This window comes from Lagenorhynchus albirostris, chromosome 1 (assembly GCF_949774975.1).
Source record: "Lagenorhynchus albirostris chromosome 1, mLagAlb1.1, whole genome shotgun sequence".
NCBI lineage: Eukaryota > Metazoa > Chordata > Mammalia > Artiodactyla > Delphinidae > Lagenorhynchus > Lagenorhynchus albirostris.
Genome location: NC_083095.1, coordinates 126,995,440 through 127,011,324, shown reverse-complemented (window position 1 = coordinate 127,011,324; position 15,885 = coordinate 126,995,440). Strand labels below are relative to the sequence as shown.

General features: G+C 49.8%; 1 protein-coding gene across 1 annotated transcript in view; it reads right to left on the bottom strand.

Annotated features, from left to right (window-relative positions):
* The window catches only part of NOX5 (NADPH oxidase 5), a 30,850-nt gene extending 16,664 nt beyond the window's left edge, over positions 1–14,186 (bottom strand). The window contains 10 exon segments of the mRNA XM_060164515.1: positions 671–803; positions 2,470–2,637; positions 3,970–4,034; positions 4,229–4,363; positions 4,529–4,682; positions 6,196–6,272; positions 6,275–6,399; positions 7,400–7,609; positions 12,231–12,394; positions 14,067–14,186. Coding sequence (XP_060020498.1) covers positions 671–803; positions 2,470–2,637; positions 3,970–4,034; positions 4,229–4,363; positions 4,529–4,682; positions 6,196–6,272; positions 6,275–6,399; positions 7,400–7,609; positions 12,231–12,394; positions 14,067–14,186 — 1,351 coding nt within the window.
* Between the last annotated feature and the right edge of the window lie 1,699 nt (positions 14,187–15,885).

The window sequence follows — 15,885 nt, the reverse complement described above, 5'->3', positions numbered from 1 at the left end:
GACGCCCCACAGGGCTCATGCCCACATGGAGTGCGGAAGCCTGGCTTCCTGTCACAGCCCCTTTGGAAACGACATGGTCCCCTCTCCTCTGAGCCGCTGTTCCTCCGCTTAAGACCCCTGCGGGCTCCCAACCGCCTGCGCCATCCTGCGTTCCACTCTGCGTTCGAAGTCTTTCACAGTCCCACCCTGGTTCTCATCGACTTTGCCAGCCACTCTTGTCTGCCTTTGGTCCCTTCTCTGACCCTCTCTCCCGCCCCCACTGCCCCTACTTCCTTCCTCCCTACGCCACCCAACTCTCAGCCCAAACTACATCAGACCCTCCTACGTTTCCATGTTTTCATGCTTCTCCCTCCGCCTCCACCCCCTCGTCCTTCCCTACCTAGGAAACTCCTACGAACCTTTCAAAGTTCAGCTGAAATGCCACCCTGCCCACTTCCCCCACCAGGCCAGGCCCTCCCCTGTGACCCTCACGGCAGCCAGTACAGCCCCAAACACCCCATTCGGTCAGCATCTGCACGGCTGCCTCTGTGCTCCGGAGGGAGCTTTGGGAGGTCGCCTTTGTGTGTCTGGTCTTGTTCACCTCTGTGTTCCTGGTTCCCAGCCTTGCTTGGCACACGGCAAGGACTCAGTAATACCTGCTGAGTGACCAGCGGGGCTGGCGCAGGCCTACCTTTCTGCTCGGGAGCGCTGCTGATGGTGAAGGGGTGCCACTTGTGGTGTGCGACGGTGGGGATGTTCAGTTACAAGTAGTCGCCAGGCCTGTAGTGGAAAGGAGGGGGCTTCTTGATGACGAGATGAGTGACCTGGGGAGAGAAGAAAGAGACCAGGGTCATCTGTGCAGGCCCAGAGCTGCCAGGGGCCCCAAGGCCAGAGGATGGAGGCTGGGCCGTCTTTCTCCACCATAAGCCAGGCCGGCCCCAGACATGAGACTCTTCTGTGCCTGTGAGTGGGGTCTCGCCCCTGCAGCACATCTGCCAACCAGGGGGTGGGCAGTGATCAGAGAAGGGAAGTCAGGCTGTGTCTGAAGTGGGGCTCATGGTGTGATCCCACTTCTTGTGGTGTAAATACTGCTTCTCAGTGGCCCTCCCACTCTGTGAAGCCCCTGACTGCTCCAGCCCCTTTCTTGGAACTTCTGTGGCACGTGGGTGGTAGTCCAACCGTGAACGGGCATCTCCCCAGGATACAACTGCCTCCCGGCTAGTAGCTTCGGTTTATTGAGCACTTACTGGGTGCCAGAGCTGTGTGGAGCTCTCCTAGTGCTATCTCTAGTCCTCAGAGCGACTCTCTGAGATGAATGTCATTCTTTCTCCACTTTACGCAGGAGAGGCTGAGGCTCAGAGAGGTTAAATGACTTGCTCAAGGCCACCAGCTAAGAAACCACGGGATTTGAATCCAACCACTCTGTCTGATGCCAGGGTCTAGACAGAAACCTCAGCCTCTTAGTCAACTTCTGGGTCCTCACTCTCAAGCTGTCCAGAGTCAAACCCACCCAGAACTGCCTTCCCTTTCTCCAAAAATGGCCCCAGTTACTCAGGCACCTGCAAGACAGCCTAGACGCCTTCCCCACCTCAACCGCAAATGCAGCCAGTTACCTCTTGAGTCTTTCTGTGACATGCCCCCTCCCCACCCAGTTCAAGGTCAAGGCTCTCGTGAGCTCTCATCTACATGTATGCAACAGCCTCCCCAGTGGTCCCCTCCAAGCCATCTTCTACAGAGCGAGTAAAGAAATGCAGCTGGAGTATAAAGCACCTCAATACCACCGCCCACCCATCCCTCACCCTGCTCAAGGGTTCCCCGTGGCCTGCAGAGTGAGGCCACTCACCCTTAGGTCCTGCCCACCCCTCCAGCTTCTCCCTGGCACCTTGACTCCAGCTGTGCCAAACTACCTGTAGTCCCCCAAGCACAGTATGCCCTTTCATAACTCTGTGCCTTTGCCCATGCTGTTCCTTATCCAAGCAAACCCTTCCCTGTCTTGTCTATCCAACAAACTCCTATTCATCTTTCAAAACCCTGAAAAGGCAGCTCCCCTCTCATTCTGAAGCTTCTCTGATCTCTCAAAGACAAAGAGTTTTAACACCTCCTGGGATTCTTCTTCTCTTACCAACACAGCCCTGCACTGTAGCGGAAGGGCTGCTCTCCTACTAGCCTGTGTGCCCATGGAGAGCGGGACAGTGCCTGAGCCTTCTCTGCATCTCTGTCACCTAGAGCAGGGCCTGCCACCTTGCAGACACTAATATATACTTACTGAAGGTATTCTGTGCGCACTGGCCTTTAGTGGTACCCTGCTTACCTGTCATTCCCCTTCCAGAAGTGTCACTCCCGGAGGGCTAGATCGAGTCTTGCACTTTGCTTATCTTCTCCACTGTGATGGGGTGCCCCACTTCCTTGGGAGCGGGGGTCTAACAGAGTACTCAGCTTCTGCACCCCACCACCTGTGACTCCCCTTGGCTCATCAGGCCCCCTTTGCACCTTGGAAGGGAGGAGATTGACTTCCACGATGCACAGGGCCTCCATGAGGGATGCGGCCAGGCCAACGGCCTTCTCCAGGAAGAACAAGATGCCAGGGACCAGCAGCTACTTCCAGAAGTTGGGCCCATGCAGACATGGGAGGTAGGAGAGGTTGGTCCAATAGAACACCTGTGGGGGTGGGGAGTAAGTTGCCAGAGTCAGGGCCTAGGGGTGGAACAGAGCCAAGGTTCACGGCCATCCTTAAAGCCAGGACTGTGCCCAGAGCCTTGGCCACACACACCCTCTCCTGGGAACAGGCTTGGGTAAGAGGTTGGGGGTGGGAAGCTTCGTTGCCTCTCTGTTCTGGGGGCTTGGTCCAGAAAGTCTGTAAGGGAAGATTCTTGGCGCTAGTGGCAAACATCTGGAACATCTGCCTGGGGGTGTTCTGGGCAGAGTGAACTGCCCCCTCTGATGGGCTCATGAGCATCAGTGTCTCAGCCCACTGACCCTTTCTCAGCAGGAAGGAAGGAAAGACAGCAATGGTGTTCTGGGAGTGGAGGAGAAAGAGCAAAGCCCTGAGGGGTTTTTTTGTTGTTTTTTTTTTGCGGTACGCGAGCCTCTCACTGTTGTGGCCTCTCCCGTTGCGGAGCACAGGCTCCGGACTCACAGGCTCAGCGGCCATGGCTCACAGGCCTAGCCGCTCCGCGGCATGTGGGATCTTCCCAGACCGGGGCACGAACCCACGTCCCCTGCATCGGCAGGTGGACTCTCAACCACTGCGCCACCAGGGAAGCCAGCCCTGAGTTTCAATACCTGCTCTGCTACTAGCTGTGGGACCTTGGCCTGGTAAGTTACTTTTCTGAGAGTCAGATTCCTCATGGGTCAAATGAGGATGCTGATTCTGACTTCAAAGGATCATTGCTGGCCCCAAGTAGGTGCTGTGTATATGTATACAAATATATGTCTATTTCTGATGTGACCAGATCAGTCCAAGGGACAGTTCCGGTCTCCCAACCAAATCCTCTGTGACCTCTTGTATCTCGAGGAGACTAGAGAGAGGAAAGCAAAGCTAGACCTAATACTTTTGGACTGACCATGTGCCAGGTGTGTGTAGTTATTGGCTTCACATGTATTATCTCATTTAATTCCTAAAATATTAATAACTTCAAAGGTAGAGAATTATAGCTCCGTTTTACAGATGACGACAATGAGTGACCCCTAAGTAGTGGGGTGGGGATTAGAATCCCGAAAGCCTGTGTTCCTTCCCCTCCCTGTGCCCAGTTTAATCCAATTAGAGCAAGGGGATAAGCCAGCAAAAAAGCCAGAAGAATCTTCTAGAGCATAACATTTTCACTCAGCAGACATAAAACTACTGCCCAATGGCAGAACCCCAAATCACATGTCCATAGTACGCAGACCGCCTGGAGCTTCCTGGGCTCTGGAGTAATTTAGAGGGAACGCAGCATGAAATGAAGTTGGGAGCCCAGGATGGGACAGGCAAAGGGGCAAGGGCTGGGGCGCCTCAAAGTGGCCGCTCCTGCGGACACAGGAGCTGGAGCAGGCGGACATGAGAAGCAGCAGTAGGGCTTCCCTGGTGGCGCAGTGGTTGAGAGTCCGCCTGCCGATGCAGGGGACACGGGTTCGTGCCCCGCTCTGGGAAGATCCCACATGCCGTGGAGCGGCTGAGCCTGTGAGTCCGGAGCCTGTGCTCCGCAACGGGAGAGGCCACAACAGTGAGAGGCCCGCATACCGCAAAATAAATAAATTAATTAATTAAAACAGATGAGAAGCAGCAGTAGCATCAGGGCCACACCGGTCACGGAGGCGGAGCCGTGGACCTAGCCAATGCCAGGCCTCGTGGTGAGCAGCAGTTCCCCAAACTGGAAGGGGCTGGCCTTGCACTGAGCCCGGAGTGCTGGAGACGAGCACGAGACAAGCTCTGCCCACTGCACTTTCCCTTTGGGGTTCCCACCCCTCCCCCTTCTCTGCCCATCGGGCCGGCAGAACACACAGGGGCAGGATAACCGAGTGGTTTGTGGAAAGCCCGGGTGCCCCCCGCCCCCAGCCCCAGGCTACTCACCGAAGTTCACCACATGGGCCACGGTGTGGATGAGGGAGAGACCGACCACCACGTAGCCCATAAGCTGGTGGAACTGGAGGTTGTGGTGCAGCGGCAGGGCCTGAGCCAGCCACGTGGCCCACAGTCACGTGAGGCAGCGCCTAAGCATCAGCACCTGGCCGGGCAAAGCGGTAGACAGCCCCACCTGGCTCGCTCTCTGCCCTGTCCTCTGCTCCCCAGCAGCTGTTTCCCTACCCTGAGCCTGTTGTGCTTCCTAAACGGGGCCCTGTCACCACATCTCCTGCCCCCAAGCCTCCGCTGCTCCCCTAGGTCCAAAGCTGGGGGTCTGCAAAGTAGGATCTCCAGAATTGGCGAAGAAAAATTGTTACAGAATGTCTGCTGGTATCACTTGTATCTCGACACGTGGGAAGCACATAAGCTTTTACTAATATTTAGTATCCGTGTAGACATGGTGCCTTCATTTAGTCATATGTCAGCCTGGCACCAAGTCACATGTGGTTCTCGAGATGTCCTGGGGGCAGATGGGGATTTTCAAGGGGTTTATGATGAAGGTCCCCTCACTTGCTCGTTTACTTCGATGTATTTATGCATGCCCTGATACGTGGATTTGCAGATTACATTAACTGCTTTTAAGTAAGCTAACCATCCCTCAGCAGGGACAAGTAGCTTAAAAAGATTCCCTACAGAGAAAATAAAGACTGAAAATAGTGTTAATAAGGCAAGAGCAAGTGACCACAAAAATGAGTCGCATGTCTCCCACCCCTGGTGTGAATTCTTTGTAGCCAGTTATGAGGTTATAAATAAAACCCACTCTAATAAGAAGCTGATATTGTCAGGAGGAGTATTTGGACTAGAGATGTGCATCCCTGATCATCAAGAATGAACCTTGGGACTTCCTTCGCGGTCCAGTGGTTAAGACTTCGCCTTCCAATGCAAGGGGTGCGAGTTCGATCCCTGGTCAGGGGGCTAAGAACCCACATGCCTCGCGGCCAAAAAACCAAAACATAAAACAGAAGCAATCTTGTAAAACATTCAGTAAAGACTTTAAAAAATGGTCCACATCAAGAAAATCTTAAAAAAAGAAAGAAAAGGATGAAGCTTGCCTTATAGTTATATTGTGCCATAAACCTATTGGCTAATGATAATAGGGCATGCATATAATTATAAGTAAGGAGCATATACTGGGTAATTGGGAGGGGTTTTTGTTTTCTGTTTATTTTTGTTGTGTTTTATTTCATTCCACTTGCCAAAGTGTGTCATCAAATACACTTGGAGACCTCAGTCTCTGGTCCCCAGGATCACATTCTGGCATTCAAGGCCTCTGGAAGTATTCTCTTTCTGGTTGGGGCTCTGCACAGGAGCCAGCCCACCTCCTCTGGGTCCACCATAGGATTATTGTGAGGATGAGATGGAAAGTGCTTAGCACTGTGACTTGTACATAGTAGCACACAAAAATGCCAGCTATGTTATTTACCTGCTGTGTGACTATGGACAGCTCACTGTCCCCTCTGAGCCTTAGTCCCCACCACTGAGTGTTGGCCCAGTTGAGTTCTAAGGTGCCATCCTACCCTGACACTGCAGGTGTCCACGTGTGGGTCATTTTGTCTAAGAGGAGCCTACATCAGTCCCCCTACCCGCTTCCCTGCGTTGTGCCCGCAGAACCCTACCGCGATGAAGCTGCAGTCAAAGTTGAGGCATTGGCCGCGGCCTTTGGGCACCATGACACTGGCGCCGAGGGGCCGACGTGGAGGCCCACGTAGGCGGCCAGGCAGGTCAGGTGGCTGTGGTGGCTGTGCCAGTAGGCAGAGAGCAGCTGGTGAGGACGGTGTCGGGGCGGCCCGGCGGCGCGAGGAGTCAGCCAGTGGGCAGCACTGTGAGAGAGGGCTCCACTCAGAAGGCTGCGGTGTGGCGGGGACCACCAGAGTCTGAACCTAGAGACCCCATTCCCTCTGCGGCCCACTAACTCTCGGGGAGCCTCGTGGCAAACAGGCCGGCTTTCTTTTACACCAGGAAACAGAGAGGTCAAGTGACTTGCTTACAGTCACACAGCTAGGTGGAACTGGGATGAATCTCTGGTCTTTTGGATGCCACACGCACGACTTTTTTTTTTTTAACTACCTCTCCTTACTTCCCAACTGGGGGCGGGGCGGGAGAGGTAATCGAAAAGGATGGAAGAATCTGAGACATTTTGTGATAACCCATGAGAAAGTTAATACACAAAAAGAATGAACTACAAAACTGGCACTATTCAGAGCTTGGAGTCAGACAAACTTGTGTCTGTTGTTACACCCTTTTTATATTATTTTCTCCACAGCACTTATCAAATTTGTATTTATCTAGTTATGTACTTGTTTATTGGTATCAATTACCTGTCCCTCAGTCTGGAACGTAGCCCCAGCAGAGCTCTGCCGTTACTGAGAACAAGGCTTGGTACATAGTAGCTGCTCAACCAAGTTGAATAAATAACTGTCTTTGCTAACTATCTGTGTGATCCTAGGCGTGTTACCTCAGGTGAAGTAACTTTAATGTCCTTTTGTAACTTCATTCCTTTTGTAACTTTAATTTCCTTCTCCATGCTATGCACTGGCATATTTGTAAAAATGCCCAGCACTTAATATTGTGAGTTGATTCTAAAGAAACACTGTAGAAAATGGACACATGACAACAGCTGCCCTGCAGTACAGACCTGTGTCCCCAAGAGAAAGCAGGTAAAGAGGGGAGGGGCTGGGCGGGGCTCATCTGGGGGCGGGGCCGACTTGGGTGGGGAGGGGCGGGGCCGGGCTGAGGGATCCTCCCTGCGTTCAGGCCACACTTCGCACCTGGTGTCTAATCCCAGCACTGGCAGTGCCCCTGCACGAGACAGGGCGGTACCTGATGGTCAGGTTCTCCATGACCCCGGGGAAGCGCCGCAGCTCGTCTCGAAGCTCATCGAAGGTGATGGCACCGCTGCAGTCCTTGTCCGCCAACTTGAAAAGCGCCAGAGTCAGCTGGTCCAGCTTCTCCTCGGGCAGCGAGATGGCGCTCTCACGCAGGCACGACAGCAGCACGATGCGCAGCTCATCACGTTGATGGAGCCGCTCCCTGGCCCAAGTGAGGAGGAAGCCGAGTGGGGGCCTGCCCCCAGACCTCGCTCTGTACTTGCAGACTCGCCCTGCCTTGCACAACCATTGCATCAGTGGTTCGTTCACCTTCATCTTTCTGCCAACCAACTCTCTTTAGGAGCATAGACCAGGCAATCGAAGGACATAGGGCACCTTCCGCTCACAAACCTTCCATGGCTCCCTATTGCCAAGCTCAACAGAGGTGAACATCTCCCCAAGCATGGAGAATCTTTGGACTCAGTGCATGCCTTCCTCCAGAATATGCAGCCTCCTCTCTAAGTACCACTCAACTTCCAAGATCATCTGCCCAGAAGATACACTTGCTTACTTAATCTATAAGGAGCTATGTGCCCAGAGCTTCAATTATCCAGAGGCGAATTGCATATGAGGTGGTGGTGAAGAAGTTCCCTGTTGTTCCCTGACTTGTAGCAAACTTTGCTCATCCATGTTGTCCTGAGAGGCTGCAGCTGGGCCCTCAAGTCCAGCCTTGTGGCCTTATGTGAACATGGGTGGCTAAGAGTGATGTGAAAAGGAAGCCAGAAGTACTGTCGACCCTCCAAAAGGTTGCGTTCTGCATCCGTGGATTCCACCCGCGGTTGGTTGAATCGGCGGACGTGGAACCCACGGATACCGAGGGCCGACTGTATGACTCCATTTTATCTAAGGGACTTGAGCATACACGGATTTTGGTATCCACTGGGGTCCTGGAACCAATCGGAGAAACTACTGTACCAGCTGAGATGAGATTTGGGGCACTTTTTTTTCCTGTATATATTTTCATTCTTCATGAGCAGTAGGACTTGTGATTAGTGATTTCTTGGCCTGTTTTGGATATAGACACACCTGAGTTAGCAACACGCTTCTGCCCCTTACTGTGTGATGGTGGGCTATAAATCCTTTAGAGTATTGCACCTTACTTTGCTCATCTCTAAAATGGGGCTAATTATTCCTCCCTTTCAGAGTTGGTTCAAGGATCATAGATAATTAATTATAAAGCACTTAATGCAGTATATGGAAGACGGTAGTTGCATATGAATGTAAAGTCTTCTTGGTACTGTGATCATCACTTGGGCCAAAGTCAAAGTCTGTAATCACGCACAGTCTAATATGCCACTCTCCAGCCACACCTCCCGTCCTTCAGTTTTCCTAGTCAAGAGCCAGCATGAAGCATACTTTAAAGAAAACCTTAGCAAAGCTCTGCCAAGAAACTCATGCACCCTGGACTAACTTGCTTCCTATTGCACTCTTCAGGGTCCGTGTAGCCCCCAGGAGTGGTCTGAGACTTAGCCCATTTGAAATGACCTATGGGAGGCCTTTTCTTACTACTGACATTCTACTTGATGAGGACATAAACCAGGCCCTGAGATATACTATTAATCTAGGACAAGTTCAGAAGGCAATCCAGGACTATGCCCACAAGACACTGCCAGCTCCCACTAAAAATACAGAGGAAGGAGCAGTTCCTTCACAAATAAACCCCAGAGATCAAGTTCGTCTTAAAACCTGGAAAGAGGGGGTCCCCCCAAGACCAACTATTGCACAGGATGGGTTGAAGCCTTCGCCACCCAATCTGAAAGGGCTATGGAAGTCTTTAAGTCCCTTTTAAAAGAAATACTTCCTCGGTTTGGACTTTCAAAGTCCCTACAGAGTGATAACAGGCCCTCTTTTTATAGCCAAAATCACACAGGGGTTCACAATGGCCTGTGGGCGCTCTGACCACATCCAGAGCGCCCATCCCTCCCCACCCCCTTCACACCCTCTCATCCATTCAGCTTTATACTCTCCTTAGTCAATTTCAAATCCGGGGTTCTCCTTCAGAATTATTGTTGTGCACATTTTTATTCCTTATCCCTCTGTCCTTCTATTGCACTGACCCTAAAAATATCTCATCCCTAGGTGAATTCCAACTACCTGTTTTCTCCTTTGCTGCACCAGGGCAGCCAAGTGAACATTGCTGAAGAAAAGCACCTAAGAGAGCAGGAAGTGTATGATCCCAGCCATGGCAAGGCCTTCAACTTGCCCGCAGTCCTCTCATGCTTCTCTAGCATGGTCACAGTCCCGCTGTCTGCCGAGCCACTTCTCACCTCCATGCCCATCTAGTCCCTGCCTGGCTCTCAGAGAAAACTGGAACCCCTGGAAGCGAGTGCCCTCTAGTTCCTGCCTTGAAACTACAAACCTCCTCTCACCTGCTGTCTTCTTCCCCACCTCTGTCTGCAAGGGGGAGGTGAGTGTGATGCTTCCTCCTGTCACAGGCCAACCTCTCCATCTGAGGTTGTTGATCAGCCCCAGGTGTGGGCCAAGCTTGGTGGTCAGAAAGCAGGCAGTGAAGAGGGTCCCATGGAGATTGGGGTGGGGTCTGAGGAAGATGCTCCGGAAGCAGGTACAGTCAACTGCCCATGTAGTGGTGGTGGTGTGGGTCAACTTGGGAAGTGGGTTCCAAGAATGAGGTCTGGCTAGACTGTCAGGTGGGAATGGGAGGTAGAGAAACCCCATAGGCCAGAGGGCCTTGCCCAGGAGCAGATCTGCAGCTGGGTTGAGTTTCAGGATGCAAATCCAGCCCTGTGACTCCCCTGCTCAATGCTCTTCAATGGCTCCCCATTGCTCGTTGTACTGAGACTCCAAACCATGGCCCCTGGGCCCTGCCCCATCTGGCCTCACCCCAGTCTCATTGGGTGCCTTTTTCCCACTTCAGCCTCCCTTCCTTTGATGATTCTGGGTCTTTAGACACCCTTTAAGCCACAAAGTTGTCAAAGAATGAAGGTCATTGCAGTGTCGCTTACAATGCCAAAAAACAGAGTGGGGAACAATGAAATTCTCTCTTTTGCAAATGGGGTTTGAGTAAATAGTAATAAATAACAGCTGACACCTGTAAAGGTGGTACCCCGAACTAGGCACGTTCCTGAGTTTACATAAGTTAACTAATTTAATCCTCCTAGCAACCTCACGAGTATGTGCTCTTATGATGGTCATTATTTTTATGTGACACGTGAAGAAATTAAAGCAGGGAGAAGTTAAGTAACTTGCCCAGGGTCACATGATTAATAACTGGTGGAGCTGAGATTTGAACCTGGGTAACCTGGCCTCAGAATCAGAGACCTTCGAGTATATACTAGATGATTCTATTTATTTGAAATTCTAGAAATGGTATGGTCATAGAAAGTGGTGGAGTGGGAAGCGTTGATAGCAAAAGGGGAGGGAACATTTTAGTCTAATAAATACGTTTTCTTTCTTCATTGCAGTGGTTGTGGTTTATACAGATGTATGAATTTGTCAAAGCTCATTGAACTCAACTCTTAAAATATTGTATTAAATATTTCAATAAAGTTAATTTTACAAAAAAAAAAGAAAAGAATCAGAGATCTTAACTATCAGGCTGTGCTGCATGGAACATAGGACACAGACATACAGTGGAATATGATGCAGCCACTACAGATGAGGCTATAACAACATTGAGTTACCACTTCACACCCATTGGGATGGCTATTATCAAAAAAACAGAAAATAACAAGTGTTGGAGAAATTGGAACCCTTATGCATTGCTGGTGTGAATGTAAAATGGCATAACCACTGTGGAAAAAGAGTATGGCGGTTCCTCAAAAAAAAAGAATTGCCCTGTGATCCAGTAATTCCACTTCTGGGTATATGCCCAAAAGAATTGAAAGCAGGGTCTTCAAGAGATATTTGTACACCCATATTTATAGCAGCATTATTCATAATAGCCGAAAGATGGAAGCAACCCAAGTGTCCACTGAAAAATGAATGGATAAACAAAATGTGTTATATATAGACAATGGATAATATTCAGTCTTAAAAAAGAATGAAAGCCTGTCATATGGTACAACATGGGTGAGCCTTGAGAACATTATGCTAAGTGAAATGAGCTAGTTACAAAAGGACAGCTATTATATAATTTCACTTATATAATTTACGTACAGTAGTCTAATTCTTGGAGGAGGGGGAATAAGGAGTTATGATTAGTTGCTACAGTGTCAGTTTGGAAAAATGAAGAAGTTCTGGAGATAGATAGTGGTGATGGTTGCCCAAGAATGTGAATTTACTTGATGCTTCTGAACTATACACTTAAAAATTGGTTAAAGTGGTAAATTTAATATTATGTATATTTTACTACAATAAAAATGATATTATAAAGCAATACAGTCTTACAGGAACAATTGTTTATATTGTTTAGTGAAAAAAAGCAGTGTGTATAGTATAATCCCATTTTGTTTTTTAAAAAAAGTGGATGGTGAGTGTATGCTATCAGAAGACAGTATAGAAAAATGTTATGGGTGATTTTTGTCATAGCGGGCTATTATGATGATTATTAAAAAGCAACAAAACAATTTCTTTTTGTAAACATATAAAAGAACAAAGGAAAGTTCTGGCTTCTGCTGAGTTGAATCAAGGACATTTGTCTCCCTGCCAGGGACCCACTTCTCCCCCAACAAAAGGGAAGCAGAGAGACCAGAGACAGGGCAGGGAACCCACAGAGAGAGAGAGAGCTGTCAGCCTCACCTGGAGAAACAGCCCCATGCTGGGTAGTCACTGAGATAGGCCGATTCCCTTTGTCCCCCCTACTGAGTCCTGCCCCCCCACCTCACAAAGGGCCCTTACCGTCAACATCATGCACCTGGAAGAGGAATTGGAGTTTGTCTGTGGGACTGCCGTGGATGAGCAGGGTCCACACCTCCTGCAGCTTCTGAAGCGTGATGGTGCCACTTCCATCCGAGTCAAACAGAATGAAGAATCTGTTGGCAAAGAAGGACTGTGACCAGAAGGGGGCGGGAGTTGGGCACAAGTATGGCCACAGGGCCCAGGCTTTGAATTCATTCACTGCATCTGCGCGCGCGCGTGCGTGCGTGCGTGCGTGCGTGCGTGCGTGTGTGTGTACACACCGTGGGGTGGTGGGAATCAGGGAGGACCCAGGTGCCTGAACACAGTGTGTGATCTGCCCACGAGGCCACACCAGGGGGCAGTGTCCATGGCCCATCTGGCCAGCTGAGAGCAAGGGGTCTGGTGAGAGAACTGTTCAGCTGTAGCAAGGATGGGCTTGTGTCTGGGCCTCTGGCCCCCTTCTGGCCCCCGGGCCTGGTAATTTGCATAGGCTCTCCGTCCCCACAGTCCATCGCCCCCATCAGCCTTGCAGTCCAGACCTCTGGTGGCCCCTTACTCAACATGGGGTCAGATCGAGGGTCCTTCAAAGGCTCCTCCCAGGTCCTGTCTCATTCCCCTTGGGGTCACCCCAAGGGATAGTGAAGCCAGGAAGGGCTTAGAAAATAGATGCCACTTGAGTACCTGTGTCTTTGCCTTTACCTGTTGTTTGGGCTGCCTACAGCCTACATTTAAGTGTTCTTAACGTAGACTTGTTCTGAACAGCACCTGTTCTCAACTGCCGATTTACTCACTCCATTCATCATTCATCCATTCATTCATTCAACAATCATGTCTGTGCAGCCTCTGCTTGCCAGGCCTGGTGTTAGGCTCTGGAAACACAGAAATTAAGAAAACAGGCTGGCTCAGTGTCACAGATATGCCAGGCCCAGAGGCTCCCCTTGAGGCAGGGAGAGGAGTCTAAGGGCTTTGGTGTCTGACGTCAGTTCACAAGCAGGAAGTCTACTGTGGGCAGTCCAACCCTCCCTTGGCTTCACTCTTTTTCCCCTCGGTCCCTCGAGTAAGGCCTTTATCACTCTCTACCATCCCAAATGGCCTTTATCTTAAGATATTTTACAGCCCCTGTTAGGCAGAAGATCTTTCTTTCCTTCCCCATATTGACTATGAAAGGAGGCAGAGCATTTAGAGTTCTAAGTAGTATCTCTGTTACCAGCAAATGAGGGGCTCTCCCATCAAAATAGGGGCATTCAAATGCTCACTGGCTTGCGCCCATCGAGGACACAGGCCACCATGAGTTGCCAGCCCAGAGGACACCTGGGGCGAGACTCACTCCTTCCGCCTCTCTGCTAAGGTCTCCGCTGTTTGTCGGGCATGCAGGCTGTTATGGGGATGGGCAGAGGACCTATGAAACCAAGAGAGAGGACTGGGGATGGCGTGGCAGTGCAAATGGGCCTTTAATGGATACAAATCATGGAAAAGCTTATTTTGTGGCAGGAGGCACTTAAGTCATAGCATCACCTTTGCCCGTGAGGCTAGCAGTAACTGTGAGGGCAATAATGTTTCTTAAGATTTGACAAGTTACTGATTTCCAACTTCACGTGTTGTTTGGAAGACCCCAGGAGGCCATGGCTACCATGAGGGATGGAAGGACCCCAGTAGCAGAGACAGAAACATCCTCTGGCCCTGCTTAGAAGTGGAGCCTCAAGCCCAGAGAAACCCGGGGAGCAACGTTTCCCTCCTTGTGAGGTACTGTGTCCTGCAAAGCAGATTACTCTTCCTCTACAAAATATGGGTGCGGGGTCCCCACTTCTGGAGTGGACACTTGCCTCTTTCACGTTCAGGGCTCTTTTGAGCTCTTGCAGGTTGATTTCCCTGTCTTCTCCCGCAATGGTCTCAAACTGGTGTGTCACCCACTGAAGCCACTTGGCATCCTCCTCGGCACTCATGGTGCTGGCAGACAAAGGAGACAGGTTTGTCGGTTTGGGGTGGCCAAGGACTCAGGAGGACTCATGATGGCCCCAGGACTTCTGTCTTCCCCCAGTTAGGGCCACGGGCCTCCCATGGGGTTGAACCAGCTTCAGGGCGGGAGCAGTGCTTCCCCACAGCTGCTTCTTTACATCTCTAAGTCCCCGTTTCTTCCTTCCATCTGGCATTGGCCGGCCCAGGCTTAAGTCTCTTTAGCTTCTGGAATGACAGGGCCCCAGTGAGATGGACCCCAGACCGTGGTCAGAGAATGGCCTGCTCCAGGGGTGCTAATAACATGATGACAGTGACTGTCCCACCTCACGTTTTCATGGCTCTTTACTGTTTTCAAAATCCTTCCCATGCACTATTTCCTCTGGTCTCTGTTACCAAATGTAAAATACTCAACTTCTCTGAGCCTATTTCCTTCCTATGATATTTTACAGAGAGAAAACAGGCTCAGAGCACTTGAGTTATTTAGCAGAATTTACTCAGCAGGTTAGAGACAGAGCTCAACTCTGAGGCCAGTGCTTTTTCCATCACGCCCCAGAGCCTCCACCCTCTACCTGAACACTTCAGGTACAAGCCATGCCAGGACTGAGACCTCAGGGCTTGACTCTCCAGGTCCAGGGCGTATTCTACAATGTCACAAGGGCATCAGCCATCTAAACCCCTCACAGATGGGCTAGCTATACTGTGATCGGAACAGAGGTTAGTGATGAAATGAGGACAGCACTTTCTGTGGCATCAGGACCCAGCAATACAAAATTGAGTCAATAAGTGAGAATTTGTAGCATCTTATTCTATAAGTTTCCTCTGTGAGAATGGCTTTTGTCTGTATCCCATGAGTTTAATATAACCTTAAATGATTTAGCTACAATCAATCTTCATTATTTGCAGATTCCACATTTGCGAATTCACCTACTTGCTAAAATTTATTTGTAACCCTCAAATCAATACTTGCAGCATTTTTGAAGTCATTGTGGACATGGGTAAAGTGGGAATACATTTGAGTCTCCTGATGTGCATGTTCCCACCTAAGGTCAAACAAAGCGATGATCTGCCTACTTGTCTCAGCTCTCAGACTGTAAACAAATGTCCTTCCCACGATCTATTTAGTGCTGTGTGTTTCACGTTCTTGTGCTCTTCGTTGGTGATTTTGCTCTTTAAAATGGCCCCCAGGAGTAATGCTGAAGGACCGCCTAGTGTTCCTAAGCACAGAAAGGCTGTGATCTGCCTTATGGAGAAATTACATGTGTTAGATAAGCTTTGTTTGGACGTGAGTTCTAGTGCTGTTGACCGTAAGGTCTATGTTAACGAATCAACAATTTCTGCTTTTAAAGGAGTCTTTAAACAGAAACACACGTAAAACAAAATTATGTATTGATTATTATATGAAAAATTTGTGCCCATAGGGTGGCAGGAACCAGACCCTGTATTTATTTTCCCTAGGAGTAAAGGTTCAGAATTTCCTCATTCAGGGTTTGTGGTGACTTTATAGAAAACAACTATCATGAAAAATGAAAATTAACTGTATTTATAAATAAAGATTAAAAATAAATGAGCTAAAGTGAAATCAATCAGAGAAAGACAAATACTTTATGATATCACTTATATGTGGAATCTGAAAAATAAAACATACTAGTGAACATAACAGAAAGAAACAGACCCACAGATATAGAG